Raw genomic sequence first — 27,222 nt, 5'->3', positions numbered from 1 at the left:
CTTAATGTAAATTCAGACCTGCTCTGCTCTTGAGGAAAAACTCCAGTCGACTAATAGCTTCGTAAGATTTGAATGGCTCTCTTGCAAAAATATTTTTTCTGCAACTGATACATGCACTGAAATTACCAACAATGAAATATTTACATATCAGACAAGAAAAGTGTGGCCAAAATCCATGCAAGTTTTAATTCAAAGATTACCAGCATTATTAAACTAACCAACTATAATGTATCTAGCAGGTTGCAATGCATATGATTCATTTAGAAAGCTGTTCCAGTAAAAAAGATTAATTTATATACAGAACTGAAATATACAATTAGCTGTCATTACAGAACATCCTTTAACAATCCCAGCCAGGTGAACATGGTTATTCACAGTTTGTGGATACACAAATTGGTGCTCTCTAAAACAAAACAGAAGTTCCTGAATTTGTCTACAATGAAGTGTATGCACTGGAAAACAATGAACTACCCTGACTGGAAGTGAGGAATGGGTGACCACTATTTGTCCTACACAGCTTTTTCGTCTTCCTTGCATTGCTGTTTTATGTCAGTACTTGGTGACTTGACCTTCTGTTGCACAACAAGCACTTAAACCAAAAAATGTTTATCCTGTTTCCTTCTTCACCTCATGTAACAGCCACTGACATGGCAATACTGACAGTCAAATTTCAATCGGAGCATTAGGAGCAGCTTATCTTCTGAATGAAACAAAACAAGTACAAACACAGAAGTACACAGAAAGGATTCACTAATCGCCTCTCTTGCAAGGCTCAGTAGACAAACATACAGCGGCAACAGTTGTTTTTAGAAAGTATTTTTTGTTCTTGCAAAGAAGAGTGGAATTGAAGAAGTAAATACTGGAACTAACACTTGAAGTTACAACCAGTTGTCAAACGTACTACAGGTAGATTATCCACTGATGAAAGTCAGTGACTAGATCCCATAATGCTGAGATTCTCCCACTTCATCTCTGGGGCTGTGGTTCCAGAAATGTATGAATTTCTCTGGATTAATTTCTTCAGTCACAAAATCTTGATAACATACCTTCCCTTATATTGTGAGGCTTAATGGATAAACAAGATCCAGTGGACCTACTACATGGGGATTTTCAAAAAGCCCTTGATGAGGTTCCACACCTAAGGTGGTAGAAAAATGAAGTTGTCACAGGATTGGAGGAAAGGTCATTTTATGGATTTGCTAAAAGGTTACAGGATACAAAAGTTACAGCTGTTTAAAAGGCGGGAAGGAAAGAGCACAGCATAAAGGTAATTTTTCAGAATAGAGAACAGTTATCAAGGGGGATTGGTGGGGCCAGTTCTATTCAATATCTTCATCAATGATCTGGGTAAAAGAGTGCCCACACAGTGAGGGCAATACTAAACTTCTCCAGGTAGCTACATGACATATAGAAGGCACATAAAGCCAGAAGCAGCTCACAAAAAGGTGGCAAATAAGCTTCTACATAGATAAGGCAATCCATTCGGGGGAAAAATAATCTGAACCAGGTGTACGTGGTGCTGAATTCACATCTAGCAGCTATCACCTGGGAAAGCAATCTTGGAGTCATGCTTGATGCTTCTCTGAAATCATCTGCTTAGTGTGCAGGGGCAGCCAAAAAAGCAACCAAATGGTACGCATCATCTAGTGAGGTATTGAGAACAAAACAGAAAATACGATTTTGCCACTATTCAGAGCCTTGGCCCACCCCTCTTCTTCAGTTCAGTGCACGGTTCTGGCCTCCAGACGTCCAGAAGAATGTAGTGAAGTTAGAGATGATGTGGAAGAGGTCACCTAAAACGATCAGGGCAGTGGAGCATCTAACTTACCTGAGAAATATAAAAAGATGGGAACTCAGCTTGGAGGCTGAGGAGGATACAGTCAGGTATTTTAAAAGCCACTCAGTATTGCACTAAATTCTGTAATACCAGAACTAGTGGCACTCACTGAAATAAGTAAGAGGTCACTTTAAAAGTGATAGAAGTACTTCTTTACACTGTGAATGGTAACTATCTGTAATCTGTTGCCACAGCACTTATGGAGGCAGATTGTACCAGGAAATTCAAAAGAGAGAAGAAAAATTAATGGCAATATGAATGAATACGAAAGGCTGGGACAAATTCTTTTAGCATCCTTAATCCTATTACAGCTGTTGCTGCCGAACTATGAAGAATGCAAACAGCAGATATTATGTGCTCTTCCTAAGTAACATCTCTTACTGCAAATGTCAGAGAGGAAATGTTGGGGTTGTAGTCTGGCCCAAGAAGGTGTTTTTTATGCCCTTATGTTCCTTTTGTGTGTTCTAAGACAAAAGATGCTGATGTTGCACAGCTGTTATTACAGTATTCTGTCCAGGGTAAAACTACAAAGCAAGTAATTGTTTTTGTGGTTCCTTTTTTTGACTATTAAGGCACACTTTGTCATCTTGCTCATTTTCCATTGTTCTGTGCAAAATTATAGTCAGCGCTATTACTTTTACAGTTATCAAACAAACAGCATGAAAGACTGAGAAATAGCACAACACAAGATAGGTTGACCACAAACCAGATTCTTTTTAAAGGATATGCAAATCAGTGTCAATATGATGATTATGAGCAATTCTAAAACAAGCAGATATTAACAATGTTATATGAAATAACTGATGTGCCTGGTTTTTAGTCCTTCGTTATTATAGAAAACTAATTTTCTTCTTTTCCCCTTTTACAGACTCCACACTGGACTAAACCCACAGTTCGTCCAATATCCAAGTGTTCAGCCGGTTTGGCTTCCATCACAAGAGGCCATTTTGTACACTTACTGATGATTTGAAGTAGTCAAAAAACCATGAATCAGACTTCAAAACTTAGAAAGAATGGTCTAAAGTAGAGTGGACTTCAATTATTTTTGTTTGCCTTCTGTTTTCTGAGCCTGTGTGGCATCTTTTGATCCTATTTCCTCAAGAAAGACGAAGTCCACAAACTTAAGAGTTCTGTTTGTGTTAAGGAAAACTGAAATTGTCATTGCTTTCAGTCAAGAGTTGAGGCCTTAAGAAAAATACCAGATGTTGTAAAATATGGCAAAATTGGAAGTACTGGTAATATTGGAATAGAAATAATGTATGAAACATAGCTGAGTCTCAAGCTTAACTTGGAATTCTGGCCAGAATTTTCATAACTAACAAGTAATCAAACCTAGTTTTCGATTCATTCCTTCATGCAGAGAAAGCAAGCTGTGAAACTTGAGCTTCAGACATCCTCTGAATTTTGTAGCTTTGATTCAAATTTGTTTCCAGCATGATACTGGGAGAGAGGGAAAGAGAAATATTTGACATCAGCTATGAAGGCCAACAGTTTGGATGATCCTCTCATTTGTTAGATGAAATAGGTTCTAGCACTCCTTGTTTGTATGTGTTTCAGTGATTTTTCATGAGTTTTCAGATAATCTAAGGCACTATGTGTTTACTTCCCCTGTCATAGATTCAGGCTTAGTGTCACACTGGATGCTTCTGTAGCTTCACACATCTTCCCAGTGGGTTATCACTTTTCAGTGGCAGTAGTGGGGTGATGAAATTCCTTTCCCTCCTCTTCCACGGGAACCATTACATCATTCCCTGGAAAAGACTCTGTTTCCTGCTCTGGATAGTGCATTGCCAGTTCCTCTTCCATGTTTTCCTGGGCATCAACATTACTTTCACATCCTCTAGCAGCACAGTTCTTGCCACTAGGCACTTCTGAAATGGACCCCACAATAACAGTGTCGGCTTTCATGATGTATATTTTTTCTGAGGAAGGAAAAAAAATAGTGCTGAGCGTAATTAACAATCACAGCTGACACTAGAGGTGGTTCCTTTTCATGCAAAATCTTTATTCAGTACTCAGGTGGGGTTTTTTTCCCCTGTTCTTTTTTTAACCAGAGGCATGCAGATCAAGCCCATCACTGTAAAAACACAGAATTCAATAACTCACTAAAGCTTTTGGAATTCACATATTTTAAGTTGTCTATTCCATTGTTTATTTATAAAGTGCTTTATTTTGAAAACAAAGCACTGAACATACCAAGTGATAAAGAAGGCCTGCACCTTTCGTACTACACTGTCTGGTTTTGGAACACTGTCAATGGAACTCTGGGCATTTTAGATCGAGTAGATCTAGCTCCCATGTGATGAAGTCACTGCACTGTAGCTAGGACTACAGGAGAAAGACAAGTTAGAAAAGTCAGTAAGATATTCACAAAAGTCTGTTAGAAGCAGCAATTAATCGGGATCTAGGGAAGATAGATATGGAGAATCCAAGGCTTATGCTCCTGCTGTTTCGAGATGCAACAATACCTGCGTTAAAAGGAGCCTTTGGGCAAGGATCAGCACTGTACAGAAATTCTGGGTAGTTATCTGGGGTCTTAGGACCAGCAAAGAAATTAATTTCTTTCCAGCAGAGAATCAGCTGGGGTAGGCTTGAACCTTGTGTCCAACTTGTTGACCCTACTCCTTTACCAAATGTAAATAAGGCCTTTACTATGTCTTGGACCACTACATTTTATTCAGAAGGATGCTGCAGATCGGACACTGTAGGTTATTGGTCACAATTGCTTGGAGATATTTGGTATGTTAAGTCAAATCACCAGATTCATCCCAAGTCCATCACTCACAGAAAAAAACAGAAAGGGCATTTAGTAAGGAAAGGTCAGCTCTAGTAATACCAAAAAACCCCCTTCAAATAATATCTCAAAATTGAGTTTGGAAACACTGTCAGAATGTCTCCTGTAGAGTGTGTCTCAGGTAACAGTTCTCCCCCTGGGAGCAGGCTTCCTTGCCTGACTTTATCTCCTACCCTGTGTCATGGTCAAAGACTTTATGGAACATACAGGAGAAACATTTCAAGCTATTACTATGAAACCAAGAGAAGAAAATGATAGCTTCAGACATGTGAAGTAAAACTGTCATTAAGTGTTACAGCATCATTGTCCAGCTGACATATTTTGGATTTCAAATTTCTTCTGCAAATATACATCTTCTGGAATGAAAAAGAGGAAAAGCAGGATTTTTCTGTCAGGTTCAGAAGAGAGTAAGGTAAATGTGAAAGTAAGAAAGCATTATATTCAAATGAACAGATATACCAGAATTTGTGTGTCATAGGTTCCAACCTTTGTTAGAAGCTTTGGACACTTTGCAGTTTACTAATAATCTCAGAATGACATTATGTGACCATGGTTGAAAAATTGAAGAGGCAAGAGGGGAAAAAAAAAAAAAGCAAGACTCACCAATTCGATTATTTGTGTGGTCTCTCACTCGAGAATCGATAGGACAATCTGGGGCATTCCCATTGCTCTGTGTCACGTCAGTCAGACTCAGATCAGGACTATGTGCTTTGTCTGTGCTGGAGACCAAGTTATTGTTGGTTTCCAAAGGGAGGGTTCTGTCGATTAACTCCTTCTCTTCTGGCCCACTGTCAGTACTCAGTATGATCTTCTGCCAATACAAAGAGGAAAGTAGAAGTGGGGTGAATGTAAAAACAACACTGTGAAGATTGCAGTAGGTCTACAGACTACTCCCGTGGCAGTCAGAACAACATCAGGTACTTCAGCACCACTGTCACAGGGAGTAAAAAATTCCAAAGTGTCTGACTGATATAGGAACTTAAGATTCTTTGAATTAGGTTCCTGCATCACTTAAGGCCATATTTGAAAATATAATTTCTAAACTAAATTCACAGATTTTTGATGACGTTTGCAAGAATGTACCTCACTTCCACTGAAATCCAGTTTCTTGGGCCTGCTTGGATGCTTTGGTAAATTCCACTGCCTTGTCCGCAATTTAGGTGCCGATGAGCTTTTGTAAATCCACCTATCTGTCGTTTTGACTTTTTGCCACAAGTCTTATACTGTATGCTCTGCTGCAGAGTCTGCTATCCTGTAATATAGTAGCAGCTGCATTCTGGGGGCTGAAGTTCAGTAGCACCTTTCAGCAAAGGGTATAACATCAGTAAGATAGATAGATGCTGGAGGTAAGAATTTTAAGGGATTTGCTCAGAAAGAACTTTAACAAGATATTTTTCATATTTAGGTGTGAGATAGGTATCAGAGGACAAACCTGTACAGATGTGTAGTCATACAGCGAGTCAAACAGTCAAAACCGAAAATGTATGGTTTAACTTCCTCTTAGATTTTGCAAAGACCTACCATGCTTCTATGGAACAACAAAACCAACCAGAGGTTGAACTGGTTGAACTTCAAAATGGAATTGCCTCAGCAGAACGTCAGGTAGGAGAAACAAGCTCAGACTATTATGTGAAGAGTTAATTACAAACAGTCCTTTAAAAGAGGAGCCAGAACCTGAGAGAGGCTCCGGGTCCTGCATCACAAATTTCTGATTGTTCCTAGCTCTGTTTCCACAAGGTTGGAAAAGAAAAATAAAAACATAGTAAGACTCTGAAATGTGCAGTTTAAAACTCTTGCTCATCTCTGACTCATTATACAAGCAAGAGTGGAAGCTCCCCATAATTCAGGAATGAGCAATGATACACTGAAATTATGATAGCTGATTGCAATCAGATTTATTAAAATAAGTAGTATCTTGTATGTGTGCAGATGTACAACACTGAAAACAAAACTGATTTTTAAAAAAAGGGAAGAGTCTAAAGAGTGTTTTAGGAGATATAGACATCTAAAGATAACAAGCCTAATAAACTGAGAAGACTCAGAGGATGAAAGTTGCTGTAGTTTCACTGAAAGTGGGGGAACCAAACAGAGCTGCAATGATTTCAGCAGCTGAGGAACTGCTTTCTGTTGTGACCATATTGACTGATGTTTGTCTTGTTCATCTGCAAACTACACTGTTAAACCAGAAGCTGGTCTTGCTGGAGAGTCTTCCAGACAAACAACACCCACTGTGTACCCATATTACAGTCATGCTAAATCCTACAAAGAGGGAAGGTGACATGGAGGGAGACAGAAGAAGAGTACAAATCCCGCTTGTGTGACTGGAGCAGTAAGGTAAAATGGGACTGACAAAGCTCTCCCAGAAGGTAGAAAAGGCATGTTCATCCTGTGATTTTGGATCTTGTCCCATAGAATGCAACATGAATGGCATAAGACCAAACCAAATACTCCCTTCACAAGCAAGATTGGCAGCATCACATTATTTAATGCCACATTAAACATAGCCCAAGACATGAAAGTAGCAAGTTCTAGTACATCTCATTGCTGCACCTAGAGGCTCACATGTTGTAGAGGCAAGTCCAAACAAAAAGGCTGGCACTCTTTAACAGGACATTTAAAAATATCATTATTTACATTGGAATGCAAAGTGATCTGGTTTGGATTATTGTTCACACTTACTGCACATTTGTTCACTAGATCAGAACCTGCAATAGAAAGAGGAAAAATTGTCAGAAGAAACTTCACAGCAACAACAAGAATGTTAATACTTGCTCTGAAAGATCACCTAGCCATGTGTCCTAAACTACTCTACTGCCCAACCCTCCTGCATGCTTTCTTTACCACGGAGGGCACACTTACATGACGTGGCTGAGGTGAACCAGCAACATGTTGCTGCCAAAACTGTGAGATCCTGCTCTCCCCAGAGCCCTTTGTGGCCATCCCTATCGCTCTCCCCACACCACAACTGGTATTAATCTAATGAAACGATGAACTGATTAAACTTTCTAGATAAGCAGAAGCCAGGCTTATTAAAAAAAAAAAAAAAGTTAATAACTTTGTACTGGATTAACAAGTTGGATCAATTCATCGTGTGGTCAGGTGAATATTAAGGGGATGGGATTTTATGCAAGAATAGAGGAAGGGAACACTGGGGAAAGAAGAGAGGTGAGAACGAGGGAGTGTACAGCATCCTTCTGTAGTACCATGAAGCTAGACAGACTCAGGCCCACCATCTAATCTCACCCTGACATGCAGCCACCTTTATTTACAATGCATCAGCTCTGCAATGCTGCACAGTAACAGTTTCTATTGTGTAAGGCAAGTGAGGAAGTAAAAATTCCATTTGGAGAAAACTAAGCTGCACACAAGAGCTTTTAAACCATATTCCTAAATAAATGAGTATAAAAAGCTCTAATGTGTGGTGATTAGGAGAATCTAACATAACAGAAGAGAATAGATCAGTCAATGGAAATGGACGTGCTGAGAGGGGATTAGTTAATTGGGCAAAATGTGTGTACTCTAGGGGATCTGCACGGGTTGCTATGGCTAACACCCACTTTTTTTGGAACACGTCTCCCACACTTGAGTGCCCAGAAATGAACTGGGCGCTTTTCCAGCAAAGCCTCCCTGCACTGACAGATCGTCCAGGCATACAGGTGCCATGGGAAGAACGTGCCATCTAGTGGCTTGTCACAGCCAGGTGTCACCTGCCTGCGCAGGACAGCCAGGACTGCCCTTCAGCATCTCAGCAGAGACGTACATTTGACATGAAAAAGTTCCATGTTTTAAATTAAAATTCCATATAATAAAGTTCCATATTTAAACTATCCACTTATTCTTTAGACGCATGGATTACAACTCCTGGCCATCAGTCACTCACCTTGAGATTTGAGTCCGGATTTGTGCGAAGTGACAGAATGCAGATGTGCTGATAAAAGAAACCATTCATTTAGCAAAACTCATCATGGAGCGTGCAGGCTCTAACAGCTTTACCACACCCACAGATTTACAACCAACCTACAAAGTGCTCATCCTGCTTTCTATAAAAGACGGAATGTGGTTCCACAGACACACCCCATGTATAACTCTATTGAGAGTCACTACCAGTAAAAATCACTCTTCCTCTCATGCTCAAAGTCCAACCCCATTCCTGGAACAAACAAATACTCACAAAACACTTCAGGTATCATTTAATATTAGTGTCTGTGCTGAGAAAAGAAACCACTGGTTACCCTTTCCCCACCCAGCCTGTAGCATCTTCCTCCATAAGTTCTCAGCTGCTTCAATCTTTCTCTCATGTTCTCCAACATGCTGCATCAACAGTTTGCCTAGAACCCTTATTTGCCTTCACCAGGCAGTAGTGAACATTCTCTACCCCAATGACCTCCAAAAATTTTGGGATATTTGAGTTCCCAGTTGGCATATACTTGGAGATCGAACAGCATGCTATGTATTATAGCTTTAAAAACTCACGCTTTCCTTTGAGGATGAGGATCCGCTTCTTGCAAACCTTCCATTTCCAAAATAACAGCATGCCCACAAGTAGCACTATCACAGAGAGAACCACTCCCCAAAGAACTACACCTATAGCACAGAAAGGGAAAGGGAGTACAGGAAAGGCCAAGAAAAGGCAGAGGGGAAACTTTTAGTAGATCTATGTGTTTGGACATAGATCCATGGACATCATTTCACAAGTTGTAGGGGATTTGCAGGAAGATCCCACATAAAAATTGCATTTACCCAAGATATATCCAAATAAAACATGCTAGACAGAGTAAATGCTTTATCTTTGTTACCTCCCGTTGTCATCTCCCCCTTGGCCGAGGTGGGAAAAGTGCCAGTCAGAGCTTTCTCCTCAGGAGTGGAACTGGGGTTTTCAGTTGTTGTGGCACTTAAGAGGATACTAGCAATGGTCACGAGGTTCTCGTGAAACCTCCTTGAGTCCGAGTTGTTTGTTTCACTGCTGAATCTCATGGACAAAGTGCTTGGGCTGAGGTAGGTGGGCAACTGGTCCAGGCAAACCTGATCATGTGTGGCATTTCCTTCACTTAGTGCCACTTTGTTTAACTTGGCACAGCTGGGGAATGAAAGAGAACAGTGTATCAGGGCTACAGGAAACTGCCATGGTACATGGTAGGAGTATTTTTCATGTGACAAACATCCCTTTGGTCATTTTTGTACCACTTGCATTTATTGCTTTCAGTGAAAAAGTCTAAACTTCTTCTCACCCCTGTGGCGTTAATTCTTGACCTGGATGCAAACCTGATACTCAGACGTGTGTACAATTTGGTAAAATAAAACTAAAACTGAGGCAAGAGGGATTCCTTCCTTCCTTCCTTCCTCCAGTACAGAGCTGTGCCACAGGTACAGAGGCCTTCTAAACTCTGCATGGAGGCTCAAAGTTATCCCATTGCCTCTAAGATAAATTTGTATACCCTGTACCAGAAATGACAGGAGTCCCTTTTCATTATTAACTTTAATTAATTAGTTAGTCACTTTAAAGAACTATGGACTTACTTTGTGTGGGGCTTGCAGATGTCAGTGCTGGAGTTTTGATCAGAGAAGGTCCCAGAAGGGCACTCTTCACAAGTAACATCATTTGTTGAGGTGCCTGAATAAAAATAATGACTGAGGACCAACCAAACAAAATGCATCAGGTCCAGGCCTATGGCCACGATCAGGAAAGGTAAACTAGACAGGTAGGAATTCCTACCTCTGACTTTGACTCCAAAACCAGGTTTGCAAACAGTGTGCTGCTGGCATCGCATGCAGGTGTTCAGAACAGGGGTTTGACAGAACAGGCCTGGCCGGCACTCACACACGCGGCTAGAATTGAAGGAGCAGGGCTCCTTCTCCACAAGGTCGGATTCTGTGGGGAAGAAACAGATGTGGTAACAAAGGATCACCCTGCAAGGAAAACGTAAAGCAGGGGCCAGAGCTGAGCAACATCAGTTCAAAGGCTCAGGAAACAGAACAAGCTGCTGGCACTCTTCATGATGGCAACTTAAGTCATGAATAATTGGAGAAGCCTGTAGGCAATGGCTTGTAATATAAGACAGAAACAGAAATCAGACTTGGGCAGCACTGGATGAGAGAAGTTTTTGGTAGTCCCAGGTCACACAGGAAGTGATACTAATTATGTGCAAGGTAGCATTCTGTTCTCTAAATCAGTAACCAAGGATGGATAATTTTGCTGCTGGAAATTCTAAACGAATAAAATATAAATAAAGCGTAAAGAGAGAATATAACTGAGAGGTAAGTGTGAGGGCAAGCAAACCTTTTGCACATGATACACAAGCATCACATTGTGGCTTTTGGAATGCTTCATTCACATATTGTTCAGGTCCACATCTCATACAGTCTTCATCTGGGTCCCTAGGACACGCTTTCTTTTTAACATAGCCTGGAGAAAGAAACACAAAATATGCAGATACCTGTCTCACAGGAGACAACCATCCTGAAGTATTCTTGTATGCTCTTTTACCTGTTAGACACACTACCACAGTCTTCTCTTTGTACCTGTCATTTGTGTCTCTAGCATAAATTTTTGTCTTTCCCTTTCAAGTGTGAAGGGATCACAGCTGTCCTGTTACAACACCACCATGCATGGCATCACAGTCAGTTGGGATTGCTGCAGAATGGGCACACGGGCACAATAGGCATTTGCTGACAGTTAGAAAGAAAAGACTGCCAAGTCTGCAACGAGGGCAATATTGTCCTGCCATTACTAAGTTCGCAGGCAATTGTTTTTCATTTTCTTCTTGACTATAGCAACTGAGTCTTGATATTTTGCTACCTAAGGCATAGCTTTTCCTTTCAAAAGCTGCAAGAATTGCCTAGGTGCACATGGATTCATGCAGGGATGACCCCATCTCCCATGTTCACAATGGGAGGTTACGAGATGGTACTTCTTGAGCTGTGTCTTATATATCCCTAACAGGTTTGCAGTAGGGTGCTTTCTGAGCAGTCCTACTAGTTTTACAGTTGCCTTGACGGTTATGGTTTAATGGTTTCATTTTTCAATTGTTTTCCTTTAAACAAATCAGATTACCCATGTATGTCTTTCTGATGCTGGATGTATATGCAATACACTTGCTCTGCTCAACACTTCCAACTCCCCTGGACTCCGTGCTCCCAGTTTGCAAGCACACTACCCTGGACCTCACAGACCTTCTGTGTATATGCATCATGTATGAAGTTGAGCAGCTGGCTGAATTAGAAGACCTCTGCAGGTCTTTGTCAAACTTAAACTATTCCGTGACTCTATATTTATGTCTGGTAATCATTTCCTAGTGACTAGTTTTTAAAAGCATCCATCTCGTAAGCCAGGTACAATAACCAGCTAGGAGTATGGGAAAGGCTGGGACAGAAGCATTCCTAATGTTTCAGCTCCTGAAGCAACAGATGAGGTATTCTACCACTGGCCATAGTGCCAAAGATATTAGAAGGCACAGTGGTCAGCTGTGACATTGTGGCCTTGCCAAAAGGTGGAAATAACTACCAGAAGGCAGTTGCAGAAGCAAAAGGGAAAGCTAAAGCAGCGACATAAAGATTGGAAGAGTTGAATGTTTCACAGATGGAAAATAGGAGAGAAACGAATCCCAGTTTCAACATCCAGCCTGCAATACCCAGTCAGAAAGAGTTAATCACAGGGAGGGGGAAGCTGGCAGGGAAATAACTCACCTACTATGCATTTTGCCAAGCATGATGTAGGAGTGCAGGTAAAAACAGCTGTGCTATATTTGGCCCACTAAATACCACCAGACAAGCCTGAACCACATCACTCCCACCTCCTCAAAACTACTCATCTGAGACTATTCTTTTCAAGGTGAGGGCTGACTGCTGAATCTCAGCACTCAAGCTACACGCACGTGTACCCGCACATGTGTGTCATTTTGCCCTTCCTCCCCCAAGGACCCAAAAGCTTTAACTTCAGTTGAGATTTCCTGTACACATGGGTCCCTCCCTTGGGGGATGTGTGCCCCAGGTGCAGTAGCTTTGAAGCTTGCCTAACAGTGTCTTCTGGTGCTGTTCTCCACTGATTGTGTTCATAGCTCAACAACCAGATAAAAGCCTGAGCAGTAGGAATACCAGCTGCAACCACCTGTACAGAAAAATGTGCTGAAAGTAAGTAGATTAAATAAGTGGTTTAAGTGTATTATTTTATACGTGCATTCATTCACTCCTGAGGATTTGCTGTTAACGGTGGGTGAGAAATTATCTTGAGCATTGACTGCAGCACTATCTTGTGGAGTGGGATATCTGATTTAGAGTCTAAAACAAACAAAAAAACCAAACCAAAACAAAAACCCACCCAAACAAAGAAGGTAAAAACCAAACAGAATAAACAGAAATGAAGCGGAATACCAACTTCTGCATAACATGAGCTGTTCTAGCACATACCATTATTTTCCGCGAAACTCTGTGCCTCCCCTTGACAGGAGGGAAATATTTTGTTCTGTGATGACAGAAAGAAAATATTCTTCTAGTATCCCAGGTATGAAGTCTCATTTTACCTTGCACAAGAATTAAGTACATGAGAAGAGATGGGGAAACTGTAGAACTTGATAGAATGATCTTTGGAGGTTTAGTTTGAAGTCTATCTTGAAATTGAACTCGAAAATAACTGAAAGAGAGGATGACTTGCATGTGGGTCAGTGTGCTCAGACTGAAAGCTGTACATCTGTGGGCTGAAACGCTAAGGAATGTAAAGTCAGGCTGCATCAAGGGTTTGAGATGCTCCACTTTGATTAAGTAGAATTTTAGAAAAGCTTCTCTTTCTTTGCAGTGAGCAGTTGAGTTAGTAGCAGATATGAACAGGTTATCGCTTGAAGGAGTAGTGGAAGATTAAAATGAAAAAGGATTCTTACAAGTTTCTGTTGCAAAGGAGGCCCTGGAGGATGTGAAGAGATGTCCAACGTGGCAACAAAATGAGTTTCAGAAATAAGCAGAGGTGAAATGATTGAAGCTGGTGGCTCATTTCAGCCAGATATAAATCAGATCTTTGCTTTTCACAAGACCTCACTACGACATCTGTCATTATGGGAGCTTTTGCAAAGTATGGTTTTGAAAGAGAGAAGAACTTTTCTTGGGGCTGTCTCAGAGTCAGATCCCCACCCCTTTTCTTTTACAGGAGCAGTTTCTCCATCCCTTGGTCTTGTTTACTTATACAACCTCTGAATGATTCTAGTGGTGTGGCCAGCAGTACAAGACGTCCCAGCAGGAACCCTGATGTAACTGCATGCAAATTCTAGCAATCAGGTGTTAAACCCCTCTTTATTATTAGAGCACAAATGAATGTCAAAAATTTCCTTTCAAAAAAAAAAAAAAAAAAAGAAAACATTTCTATAAGAAGAGATTGATGACAGTGAAGTACCATGAAATGCCCCACCCACCACGGGGCTTTTTGGCCAACAGGGGGAGTTTGAGACATTTCCAGAAGTCTTGTCTCACCAAGGTGTTTCCTGCTTCTGACCTCATGTGCCTCTGAGTCACAACTAGCTTTGTGCAAAGCCCACTGTGTCCCCTGACAAGGGGCTGTTCCCTTTCTCATGTGAGACGCTTTCTAAACTCTTTTGACTATGAGGATAATGACAGATTTTCCACACCTTCGTTTTATATTTTTTCTTTCTAATCAGAAACTTATTTAGCCTAATTTCACTGTGCTATTTCACACTCCGAGGCAAGTTGAAATGAATTCTTAGACCTGCCTACTTGCTACTTTGAAGTGTCAAGTCAACTGATAAAAAACACATAAAAAAGTCTAGCAAGTTACCTTGTTTGTAAGTTACAGATTGTTTGCATGCTGACTGAACAGAGGCAGGGCAGTGGGGAACAAGTTCACATCTGGATCCACTCTAGACAGCGATTCATGAAACTGTACTTTTCTCCAGGGACAAAATGCAATTCTGCAGGTATACCTGGTTCCCACCTATCTCTGCGAGAAAGGCTCCATGTTAATTTGACTGAATTACAAACATACTGACCTGAGGGACACTGGTAACAGCAGCTTCGTGAAGTTTCATCATAAAACCAATTCTCAAGTGTATCACAGAATTGAGATGGGGTTAATGATGTCTAGAAATTGAAACAGAAAAAAGACACAATTAGAAAACGATTAGTTCTGTATTAGAGCAGATCCCAGTATCTGTCTCAAGTGATGGTAGTTGCAGATGGTAAGGAAAAGCCTACAGCTTTTTGAAAGTTCAAGTATCCTCAAAGCAACTAAACAACTGTTGCCCATATGCTTAAGCAAAGATTGCAATAATCAGTGTATTTAGCAACAATTCAGTATATATCTTCACTCAGCAGGCTCTTTTATCTGAAAGTCATTTAAACCTAGGAATGGAAGACCGTAGCCCAACCTGTGTATCAAGCATTTCAGCGCTCAGAAACTAACTCCTTGTTTCATACAATAAAAAGGGTAGTGGCATTGCTCTACAAAAATGTTTTTCAGCCAATGCTCCAAACACCCTTTGAAACCTAGCTGCAGGATCACTAAGAAATTAGTCTCTATCTCCTTTAGAAATCTTGTAGCAGTTAGCAAGTAAAACCAAAAGGCTAAAAATCACTGTCCTGAAATGATGCCATGTTAATTTGAGATAAGGATTTTTTAGAAAATAAAATAAAAATCCCTAACATCTGTAACAGATTTCCAGCTCTGTGTGCACTGGAATAAGAGGGGGTGTCATAGACAGCATCATCTAAATCTAGCTAGATTGGCTGTAATCGACAAATATAATTGTTTGCAGCAAATAAGTTATTTATGCAGTCATAATGCTTGAATTTAGTGACCTAAAGATGTGTTTATTAAAACCCAATAAATTGTTTCACTTATCAGCAACAAATCCTACACTGACAGCAAGAGGTTTTTGCCTTGAAAAGAATACTACAAATATTCATACAATGAAGCCCTTATTCAAATAACTAATCCCATTTCAGTTGTGAGTGAAGGTTTCCAGGACCAACCTTTGGTTTGACCACATAACTGATACTTGTTTAGCTAAAAAAACCCCACACAATAGTTCTAATATTAGCTTAGTAAATGAGACTCAGCTGTGAACTGTATCAAGAAGCATATAATAAGACTTCATTTTTATATGGCAGGGCCACTACATGCTCTGGGAAATTACACTGCTACAAGTTTTCTGATGAGAAAATCTAATTTAAAAAATTTGGCATCTCCCTTAATAATCCCCTAAAAATATTGTTATCTGAATTTCATTTTCAGTATTTGCTAGAAGGTATAAATGGCTTTTTTTTGTAAAGACTCAATCAGCAGATTCCCCAGAGATTTTCCCACATGATACTGGTAGAGCAATTAAACATTTCAGAAAGCTTACATCTCACTTTCTGCGGATGAATTTCCCATTGCCTTCGAAATAATACCTACTGTCTCCTACCGCCTTTGTATGCAGTGCAGAATCTTACTACCTAATTCCACAGCTGTATTCTCCTGTTTAATACACTGTTCTTTTCACCACAGGAGCATAAAACACAGAAGTTATTTAACTTGCCCCAGGTTACATCAGAAAACGGGAACTTTCAGTCAAGCAGGAAATTAACAAAAGGACAAGAAATAGAAACATATTGAAAGCATTAAATTTCATCGAGCTCCAGTAATAGAACTGAGAAATCCTGCCTGACACATTTCTGCACTAACCACTGGGCTACACAGCCTCCCTATAGAGCATTTTTTCTAGTTTACTCTATAGACAAAATAGCAGATATGTGCTTGCTCAGCCTGACTCAAATCAAATTTACAAATGTGCACCCTGTATTTTTCTTTTCTGAACAGGAAGCCCTAGCCTGTAGGAAAAGGAAGTGGAATCTCCTTGCATCTGTGTGGAGAAGCACCCTGGTTAGCCAGCCACTCTAAGACTAAATTGAATAACAGGAAATGACACGAGACCAGTCACCAGACAAAGGGTCATTCAGGAGTCACTTCAGTGATATGAAGCGAATTAACTAGTTTTATAAAGAAAATTTAAGAAACAACAGCATCCTGGCTAATTAACTAAAATCCAGAAAAACTGCATCAGTTTCTCCGTAAGAGCTATGGGAAGTCACCACAAAAGCCTGATCTTCTCCTCCTGGTTCTCCTGGGCAACCAACTCTGGCTGCAAATGATGTTGAATTTTAAATTGGGATGGGAACAAAATTCTTGAGTGATTTATGCAGCACATAAGCTTACAGCTTAATTAAATGTCCCATTTCGGATTTAAATAAAGGAATAGCATCTGTGTAAAAGTGTGAGGGAAGGGCTGCTTTTTAAAAAGTTACCTTGTCTAAAATACTGAAATCAGGAGTTTAAGATTAGATTCTGCTCTTAGTTACTGCAATGCAAATTCTGATTATGAATTTGACCTGATACTAGTGCTGTGATAAATTACTGCATGAACTATGCATACATACTATACAAATTATGAAAATATACATACAAAAGAGAGTACTCAACCCTTTTTTTTTTTTTCCTTTCCACGAGAGGGCAGCTATATACTACAACCACCTACGTAATACATGACACCCACAGCTTCACAACAAATGCTGCTTTCAAGTATCCAGTTATGCACAGCTTTGTAGCCACGTTTACTGTTTACTGAGCCAAGTCCAAGGTGCTCTGATGTAAAAAGAAGTCATTTTAACAAATCATGATGAATTTCTATGGCTGAGAAACCACCTTCTGAAGACCCCACCACTTCTAATTGGTAGCTATCTGCAAACTGTCTTTAAGAGTTGTCATCTGCTCAGTAGAGGTGTTTCATAAGTATGAAAGTTATTATAGATCGTTCTAGTGATAAATAATGTACATATCAATGCCCAGCATCAGTCGTCATCTCCCCATTCTTGTCATTTTTTCCCCTCTAAATCCTAAAGCTGTTTGATTTCTGATGTGACCTGTAACAGCAATGCAATGATGCAAAGTTCTGCTCTTAAACCAAGCAGAAAGGTTGGCCCTTTGTAGACAGCATACTTTAAGGTATGGACCTGGGTATAAACCAAGCCCCCATATCTCTAGCACTTCAGGGTTAAAAGCCCAAAATAAATTACATAAGCAAAACTGGCAGCGTGGAAAGGCAAGTGTCACTAAAAGTTATATAGGCTCTGCTTCTAACTTATGCAAGGTGTTTTGTAAGCTAAATTTCAAGTTTTTATGCATCTGGAATAAAAAAATCTTGCACTAAGAACCCACCAAAACTTCCATAAATTCTTGGGGGAGTGAAACTAATTGGTGCCTGAACGCAAAAAGAACATGCCTTGAAGAAATGGCAGAGGTGAAGGTCTCAAAATGTTTTAAGTCCTCCATTAAATTATGGTGCAAACTCATCTTCTGCAGAGGTTTGATTAGGCCACTTATGGGAAAAGGGTGAAGGAAAGTCAGTCATACAAGGATAACGTAATTTTCATTTTTCTGTCTCTGTGTAATGAATATCAGGGTAATAAATTAACTAAAACAAAAGATACCCAGACAAAAATATGAAGTGAAAAGGGAACAAAACCATGCATTATTAGTGGGTAGCAATAGGCCTGAACTGAGGTAACTTACCCACTCAATGACTGAACATGTGAATTACCTCAGTTTCACCACCTGTAACTACTCTTCCCACATGTAAAATACCACCTCTGACATCTCATGTACAATTAGAGAAATTAGGGTGCAAGTTTGCAATAAAATATTGGCTTGTTTGATCTTTCATTTTGATGAGCTCAGTGTTTCTAATTAGGAAGAGATCACTGAAAACAATTCATCAAGAAACACAGCAAATTCTAGATTTCATATTTTCTAGTCCCACTCCCTTCATGACTCTGCGTTTATGGAAAGATACCTTATGCATTTTCTGGATTTGACCATCATCTTAGGTCTCTGTGTGCAAGAAGACTCCAAGTAATATGATTGATATGTTTGGGGTTTTTGTTCCTCAGCTGTTGTCTAGATTTCTGCTGTTAAAAAGGAGTAGCCATCAGCCATCAAATCCATTCAACTTTGGTGGTAGCACCAGGGAACCCCAGATAGGCTCTGTAAGGGCATGCAGGACATATTGTCACTCCCGTCCCACTGGGTCCTCAACTTTAGATTTGCTTGCTTTTACCAAATCTCGTCCAAACTGTTCCCAATGGTGCTGTAAACACTTCTTATCCTGCCAACACTTGCAGCTCAATTGCTAAGGGAAGGACAACTGCTACCAGGACAGGTCAGTTTGCTACAGCGGAACTTACAGTTTACGTTCTCTCTAGCTTTTCCAGTGAAACATAAAAGCATCTTCCCACTCAAAAACTTGGATAAGCAGTTTGCTCAGAACATCACATGCTGTTTGTAATCAAAACAGAGATGGGAAAAGCTAGTCGTCTTCTAACACTGTGGCTACAAAGGAATCTGATGAGAGCACAGAATGATTCTGTTTAGATGAGGGAAATTCTGAGAAAAATTCCCACCAACAGTAGCAGCATTGATCTCCCCAGCACAGAAACACACTGTTCTGAGCTCCATAGACCTGTTTTGAGCTGCGTTACCAACGGCTGCAACTGTGGAAGCCTGCTATGTACCGGGTTTGCGGTATTGCGACTGAGATGATGGTAGCCAACAGTGGAAGTTTCAAAGAAAATGTCCCTCTTGTCAAGCCTTAATCAGAACAAGGATCACCCATAAGAAGAGAGGGAATCACAAGGGCAGTGAAAGAAAAAGGAAAAATTAATGTAAAAAGGGATAATTTATCATATGAGGGCTCAAGAATACAGCAGAATGGAAAAGCATATGTGCTCTTACTGCTCTCATTGCCAACAAAAACCTCAGTGTTAAGACATTTCTAATATATTTCTGGTTGTGAGTGCTTGGACAAAACCAAGCATCATAAAATACTAAATAAGACACATAAGATTTAACTACAAAATAGTGAAAGTCTTCTGCCTTAGACTTTTATCCCATTTGTTAGTATGAGCTTAAGTCAAAGTGTAATATTTTAATACGTTCTAGGATGACAGTGGAAATGTAACCCTGTCTCAGAAAAAAATATGAACTTAATTACTTTGACTCAGGATTGTGTGAATAATAAAACTAATTTTTCCAGAGCAAAACCAGTTTATTTAAATTAAGACTCTTTGTTAGGCAGAAGCTGAAGGTTAAGGTTTGACTTAGCAGGTCCTAGTTGCTCATAAATAGCTCTTGAAATGAAAGGAAGATAGAGCAAAGGAGACAGAAAAAAGTTTCAGCCTCACATTTCAAAACCTCAACACTATCACCTTCTTACAAAAAAACACCAGCTGTGAGTGGTGGGGTGGGGTGGGGGGGTTCACCTTCTTCATTCCATGGTGCCTGTGTGTAGAGGCCTACAAAAAAGAAAGGGCTAAGAAATTCTTCACTTACAGTGTTGGCCATTTCTCCTGGCTCCAGTATGCTTACAGAGATTGTCAATTAGCCAGTGAGAGAAGATTCACTTCATCATTTTTGTCCCTTTGTCCCTTACTACTACTTTTTTAGGGAAGGATTTGTGTGTAAGAACTTGCACTTCTGCCCCATTCCCTCCTTTTCTTCCTAGAATGCCTAGAAACACTGAAGACTGTGGTATAATCCATACTCAGCAGCAACTAGAATGTGGCTTTGCTTCATCAAGGAAATCACCAATAAGTTTTACAGAACAAACTCATCATCTCTGCAAGGCGCAGAATGAAATGCGGTAACCTCAAAATCCTGTTTAATTAACATTCGGAGTATTTTTCATCTTTTGACTGTCCCTCCTCCTTATCCAGTGTTGTCTGAATCTCAAGACAGACAGAAACAGAACTCAGGTTCTGCCAGGGAAATTAAAATTTCTAGTACAATTTCACTTTTTAAGGCATCATTTCCCAGTATTTCCTGAAGAGAAGGAGATGTACATTTCCCTGTCCCCTCTCCAAAAGATAATCCAGTCTCAATGAAGAAATATCAATTTTATGCCAAGGACATATAGTCCATTAGTACTTAGAGTTCTGTTCATTAATATGTATTATAAAAAAACCTTTAAAATTCAAGGAAGATCACAGAAGTATTGGTGAGTAGGGGCGAGGAATCCAACTGTGGAGGACAGTAGGTCTTTGTCTTTCTCTCTGCTTCTGAGGAAACTCTGAAAGGATGGGGCTGTACTAATAATGGATTAGCGAAGAGGGAATATGTCTCTTACAGCTGTGCTAATCCTGTGGCTCTTTGCCATCCAAGGGTGCAATCCCACTTCCCCTCTCTTGCCTGTACCCACATTTTCCTTCCCATCTAACTCCTTGATTATTTAAGACAGAGTAATTGTGTTTCCAGAGGATGACTCAGTTCTAGGAGTTCATTTGACTGAAAACTCTGCTTTCTGAATTTGTGAAGTTGGTTTTCAGGGGGTCAGTGCACTGAAACAACTCACCCTGTGGCTGGACAGTCCCTTGCACTAAATTCAGTGCAAGAAAGTTGGTGGCACTGTGTAGCCAGGAGCAGGGCCCCCTCTTTGTGGGACAGGTCTCTGCTGACGGGCACAGCTGTAATGGGAAACCTCACAGACATTATTTCTGCATCTGTATACCTTATCAGAATTGAGTTGATCTGGACTGGGCATGAGACACGATGCACAGTTGATACTGCTTTATGCCAGCTGTAGAGGAACAGATAAGTATTTGAACTATTTCTTTTTTCAAAGCATTGGAGATCAAGGCACAATTAAATAAAGCAAACATATTTGATACAAAGCATTGGGGTTTTTCAGTGCTTGCTTTTGAGAATTTGTTTTAGAAAATAGGCTTTTTGTAGCTCTTCTCACTTTCTGCACATTTGCTATTTCAATTTAAATAATTGCAGTTGTAAAGATGTTGCTGAATTCAGTGGGCTACTCTGCAATTCAGTCAGTACAAGGTTTGACTCATTTAATTATGGTCTTTTGAGCTCAGAGAGAAAATGTGATGGTGAGGCAGAGTAAGAAATCAGCTTGCTACAAATGAGCTGTAAGTCAGGAAGAAACCATATTACGGTAAAAAAAAAAATCTTCTACCAGCATTGGCTATTCTAGAACTGACTAATAGTGTAGCAAAACAGTTGACTCCCTTTCAAGCTTCTATCCAAATTCTGACAGTACAAATAAAGATGATAATCTAAGACTTCAAGTAGTCAAGCTTCAACTGCTTGATAGTAAAGACAGTATTAACAAATGAGAGTTAGCTGAATATTAAAACAAACAAACCCCAAATTGTGAACCCAAGTGAGGTAGAATATGGTTTAAAATATGACTGATAATTGTGACTTGCTCACATTAAACAGTACCACTTGTACTCCAGTGGCAGGAAAAGCAAAGGTTGATGTGATAGAGGCAATACAGAAAGACAGTGAAAACCCAGTTGCTTATCCCAGCAAGACCTACATATTTATTCTGGGTAACTGATGATTTTTCAGTGAGTCTGAATGTTGACAATAAGTATCAGAAAAACAAATTTTCTCTCTGCGCCTTTCATTCTGTGAACAAATCACCAAAAGTGATGTCAAATAGCAAAAATACCATCTTTTTTTCTACTGCCTTTCTCCTAAAGCAGTTTGCATTCAGCAGACTGGGCAAGCTTACCTGAATGCCCTCCTAAGCATTCAGGTGGGTAAGGACTACAGACTCCAGTCCTATAGAAGAACAGTGATCTTTCTATGTTTCAGGAAGGAGACAGTGGCAGGACAGATAACCATAGCAAACAGAGCAAACTTGCAATGTGGGAGGGGAATTTACAGCTAAAGACACAAGGGCAAACTCCTACTCTTGTACCAAAAGAGCCAGGAGGATCTTTTTCAAATATCTATGAAGAGGATGCAGGAGTTGGTTATTTTCAAAGATCTAATCAGAGTCAGTTACTTGTAAAAAATTTCCTGAGAGCCCAAGTGATGTGCTATATCATTCAGTTGCAATGTATAGACAGGTGTCTTGGGCTAATCCATGCTCGTATTTCCACTGCAAGGGAAAATGGCCAGTTTCAGGATCCAACACAACGTGCAGTTATTCACCTACTTGAATTTACCTATGCAAAGAGCCTCTGCAAGTGACCTTTTTTTTTTTTTTTTTAATGTGCGTGCATAAGTGTCAGCCAGGGAAATCACCTGGATTTATGCCAGGTGCTGAGGGCTCGTTGCCACGTGATCCACTAGGGAGAGGAGTGAGTGGCAGGGGAGGCGGGGAGCAAACCCACAAGAGGCAATACAATGTGAGCAGGGACCTAGCTTGCATCTACAGCATCAACTGAGTGCAACTAGAGGGCTATGTCTATTTTAAGTCAACTTGACACAGAAATAATAGCCTATTCATGAGAAAGTCAGTGTCAGAGGGGTGGGTGGTTATGAAGAGGAAGGTATTTTATTGTTTTGTTTGCCTTTACATCTTTCAGTTTTCCAGCCCTGACTCACTTGAGCAGAGTGAGCAGAAGCCCTCTGGACCAAGCTCCACAATGAATACACCTGTCACAGAGCACCTGGCCATCCAGGTGAAAATAAAAGCCACTCACACAAACAAATGAGAATGTCCCCCCACCCCTATCAAATCTTTCCTCATTCCCTAGCTGTGATGTGCCTGGGGGTGCAGCAACACTAGCCATGCCAACAAAAAGATGCAGATCATAATTTGTATTCCCTGCCCCTACCTGCAAAGTTCCCAGAGAGGGCAAACTCTCCTGGCTGCTCTGCTTTATAGCTTTATCTCCTGACAGTTCTGCTTTATACCTTTATCACACTGTGTTGCACAAAGCTTGTTTCTGTGGACGCCCACTACCCAGCACCCAGCCTGTGGGCAGGATAGCCCTGCAGCCTGGGGTGCCCCCAGACCTCTCCAGGCTCCTGCATCCTGAGGGGCTGCAGGATCCTGGTGCCACCCTGCCTTACCTGCGGGGCTGTCTGGATATCCTGGAGAAGCAGCAGCAGCCACAGTCCTTGTGCCAGGCTGCAGGCAGCCATCTGCAGTGGTGTTAAATCTCCCTAGCTCCCAGCATCGCAGGTTAGACAGCCAGGTTGCTCCTCCTGGAGGCTGAGATCTGCCCAGGGTCCAGCCCAGTCTTGCTTCGTGTCTGTTCATTCAGTCCAGAGCCATTCCAGCTGTTCAAGACAAGCAGGAGACAGGCTTTGAGACTCCAGCAAGCTGAGAAAACAATTTAGAAGGAAGGGGGGGGGGGGCTGTTCAAAAAAGAAAAGTAAAAAAAGAACAAAACAAAACCACGTCAATCACTAGTCCCGGAGCTGTCGGGTTTCTGTGAGTCGGTTGCATGCATCAAGGTTGTCACCCGAAGTACACAGTTGGCTGTGCAGAAACGCAGGCTCCTGAGTCATCTAGGCTGCCCTCAGAGAGCACTTCGCTACCTCAAAGCTTCAGCCAGGCATGAGTCCAAGCCCTGCCCCGTCCATCTGCCACACTCTCAAGAGCTGCAACCAAGCCTCAAGAGAGTTCCCAGTAAGAAACACTCATTTTTTCACTACAGTCATTTTACTCCTGTTTGAATGAGTGTGTGAAAACTCACAACCAAGCAGGGTGACTTCACAAAGGTTTAGGCTTTACACATTAACATTTAAACACCAACAGACTATCCTCTTGAGAATCCTTTTCTTTCCTCCAATCCCACTTGAAATCAATTCCTGTTCTGACCATCATGTCTTGGACTGCTACTTGTCATTTCACCCACTTTCATTTGTTACTCTGGATAATGTTTTTTGGGTCTGGTATCGGGAAAGATTTCAGCTGGTTTAAGGTGTCATGAAGCTTTCTTATCTGCCCTAAAAGTTTTGTCAAAAGTAAAAGTTAGCCACTTCAAAAAAGGGCAGACTGCCTTGAAAACCTCTCTGAGGTGCTCAGGAAAGTAATGAGAATCTGAATTCTCACACCCATGGTTTTTTGCTTCTCACCCTTATCAGCAAAAAGAAAAACAGAAGAAATGAGAAAAGATTGTGAGTCAGATAATTGATTATTTTATTAAAGACCCACAGATACAGCACTGCCAACATGACAGAGTATCAAAGATGAGAGCATTCCACAGGGAACCTGGGATGATGTAAATACCTTCTTTAACTCACAGCTGTAACTGTTTTCTTTTTAACTAACTGCCCCCATCTCTTTCTCCTGAACAACATCTTATAAAAACCAGGCATTTTCAGAACATTGCATACTGTGTATTTGACAAATAAATCTAACTTCCTTTCTTCACCCTGTCAGGTTACTTCTCAGTTTCTAAGCTCTCTTAGCTATAAGAAAGCTGACTGTGGTAGGTATGCCATTAAGGTCTAGAGACAACTAAGTATCTGAATAGCCAAATATTACATTCTTGGGTTTCCTAATTAAATAATGGGCTAGAAAATGTCTTAATCTTGTGTAATAATATGCTATTAGGCAATTCTCCCAAATGATGAGTTTGATTTCATATGACACAGAAGTCAAGGCAATTAGTGATGCTATGTTTGATCTGTTTTCTTTTTTTTTTTTTTTTCCTGATCAGCTCCTGTCTAAGGTTTTCTAGCACGACAGGAACCAACGTGAGACACAGCCTGGAAAGTTTTAGCCTCTGTAAGTTATACTGCTGAGGTCAATGTATCTGATACAAAAACTAAGCATCTGAGTACAAAAAATTGTGTGTGGAAGACCTTTCCCAGGACTGGGAACACGGAAAGTTTTCTGGCCTGTTTTTCCAGAAAAAAAAAGACTGAAATGAGCATACTGAGCATTTTGTATATATACGTATGTGAGTTCCTTTTTAATCAATGGTGTCGATAATTTTTTAACCCATTGGATAACTTCAGTCAAATTTGGCTGAGAATGCAATGCCATCAAGTTCTACAAAGTTTCATAGAAGGAGATGACTTGGATAAAGAGGAAAGATTCTAGTTAACACCCTCACTGAGGGAAAGGCTATGGTGGGAGACCACTGTTCCTCAGAAGAAAGAATCTGTCTCACACGTCCAAAGTGTAACCAGGCTTCCCAGCTGCCACCCTTCTTAGAACTTCTTATTCTTAAATTAATTCTTAATTGAACTAGACATTTAAAAGGATGGGAAGTGGAAAGTGCTTATCGTTGCTGCTGGCTTTTTGGAAAGGCAATTACATCACACAATGCTGTTACAAGTCTGTAAGAAAAGCAACAGCAATGAAAAGAAGAGATTGTGTTTAATAGGAAAGTTCTAATCTGCATGCATTTTTAACTGAACGCATTAATTTCAGACTGTGTGTTTTGATTTCAAATACAATGAAAGGGGCTTTCCAAAAGAAGCCCTTATCAGTAACTGGAAGAAGCACCTCCATTTTATAACAAACCCACGCTACTGTTCTCTAAATGTTGCCTATATTTCCTAGAAAATAATCCTCTATGTTAATATGAAAAAAAAAAAAAAAAGCAGAACAATAAAAGCAAGCAAACAACCCCTATTTCTCTGTTCTTCCATCGGAGGACAATGTCTACCAGAAAAAAAGGGGAAAGCCCCTGTGAGCATGCTATTATTATTTAGAATGTTTATTTGATTACATCTGTCTCTAACATCTGAATCTTCTTTTGGTTTAGGTGTTAAAGGTAGCAATGCCCAAAGACAAGGTTGCTTGGCATTTTCTATTCTAATTAATTTAGTTAACGCCGAGCTCAGCTAATGCTCCGGTAATTCTTACACCAGGTATCTGATCTGTGCTGATCATCTGTGTGTGCAGCGTGGAGTTGAGGTGGAGGGGAGCAGAGAAGGTTCTGTAAATCAGGGGTTATTCAAAAGTCACTTGATACCTGGAGCAAAAGAATGCAGAGACCCAGCTAAGCCATGAGGGAAAATCTCTTTAACACGCGCCCAAGACATTTCTTCAGCACTGTTTACTCATTGTGCTGCTAACAGCAACAGCCTAGGAAAAAAAGTAGTAATAGAATATTGTAGAAGTAGCATTGTTGCACACACACTCTAGCAAAAGTACTCATGACATTTTCTAATTTTAAGTGGCCTATTTTAGTATCATTTTGCATTTTTAGCACGGGTATGTTCAGTTAATATATATCTGGTATCGGTGGAAAAAAAAACACTGAGAAAAGTGTCATCTCTAAACATTTGTCAAACAGATAAGGGAGACCATGAAATTTAAAAGGATACATATTAGAATAACCTTGTCTAAAATCTGAATTTCAGTGTCTGTCAGTGTTGCTATTTAGAGCATTGCAGTATGCTGATGAAAAATCACTAAACTCTTGCTACTTTGCTAGATGAAACACCAGACCCTTCACTCGGGTCTCAGTAAAGTAAAACTTCACTATGAGTCTCAGTAGTACCAAAGGCAGTGCTTGCTGGGATACATACTACATACTATCAGGGGTACAAATAAAAGGTGGAATTCTTAACAAATTTAAAAAGAAAAGAAAAATGAAGGCATTTACTGTAATAAAACCCAAAGAATCTCATGGTTAAAGGAAGGAAAGCAAGCAGTCACCAAGAATGACTTTCTTGACACTTCTCTTGATCTATTTATTCATTTTAGCCATCAGAGAGCTCTCTTCCTGGGGATCTTGGAAAGTGACACTCTGGTAACAACACACAGGGAGAGCATTCAGGATCCCAATGATTTTAGGTATTGTAAGTGAAGCCAATATACTGAACTTCTCTGGAAATCTTTCA

General features: G+C 40.3%; 1 protein-coding gene across 1 annotated transcript; it reads right to left on the bottom strand.

The window, feature by feature from the left end:
• Nucleotides 1-161: 161 nt before the first annotated feature.
• TNFRSF8 (TNF receptor superfamily member 8) lies at nt 162-23,917 on the bottom strand. The gene is made up of 12 exons (XM_074848300.1): nt 23,816-23,917; nt 23,485-23,694; nt 14,618-14,708; nt 10,909-11,034; nt 10,345-10,500; nt 10,149-10,242; nt 9,428-9,708; nt 9,105-9,215; nt 8,512-8,559; nt 7,311-7,336; nt 5,235-5,442; nt 162-3,759 (listed from the first exon to the last, which is right to left on the bottom strand). The coding sequence occupies exons 2-12, from the start codon at nt 23,554-23,556 to the stop codon at nt 3,515-3,517; spliced, it is 1,458 nt and encodes a 485-aa protein (XP_074704401.1). The 5' UTR covers nt 23,557-23,694; nt 23,816-23,917; the 3' UTR covers nt 162-3,514.
• Between the last annotated feature and the right edge of the window lie 3,305 nt (nt 23,918-27,222).

This window comes from Strix aluco, chromosome 22 (genome assembly GCF_031877795.1).
Source record: "Strix aluco isolate bStrAlu1 chromosome 22, bStrAlu1.hap1, whole genome shotgun sequence".
Classification (NCBI taxonomy): Eukaryota; Metazoa; Chordata; class Aves; order Strigiformes; family Strigidae; genus Strix; species Strix aluco.
The sequence above is the reverse complement of the archived record's forward strand: the minus strand, read 5'-3'. Positions and strand labels throughout refer to the sequence as shown.

What these genes read in the sequence shown, in the direction of transcription:
- TNFRSF8 (XM_074848300.1), bottom strand. Translation starts at nt 23,556, where the DNA reads ATGGCTGCCTGCAGCCTGGCACAAGGACTGTGGCTGCTGCTGCTTCTC. An exon ending in CTGTTACCAGTGTCCCTCAG is followed by an intron (nt 11,035 to 14,617) that starts GTCAGTATGTTT and finishes TTCTTTCTCCAG; the next exon opens with GCTATGTTAAAAAGAAAGCG. An exon ending in TTGTGTATCATGTGCAAAAG is followed by an intron (nt 10,501 to 10,908) that starts GTTTGCTTGCCC and finishes TCTTCCCCACAG; the next exon opens with AATCCGACCTTGTGGAGAAG.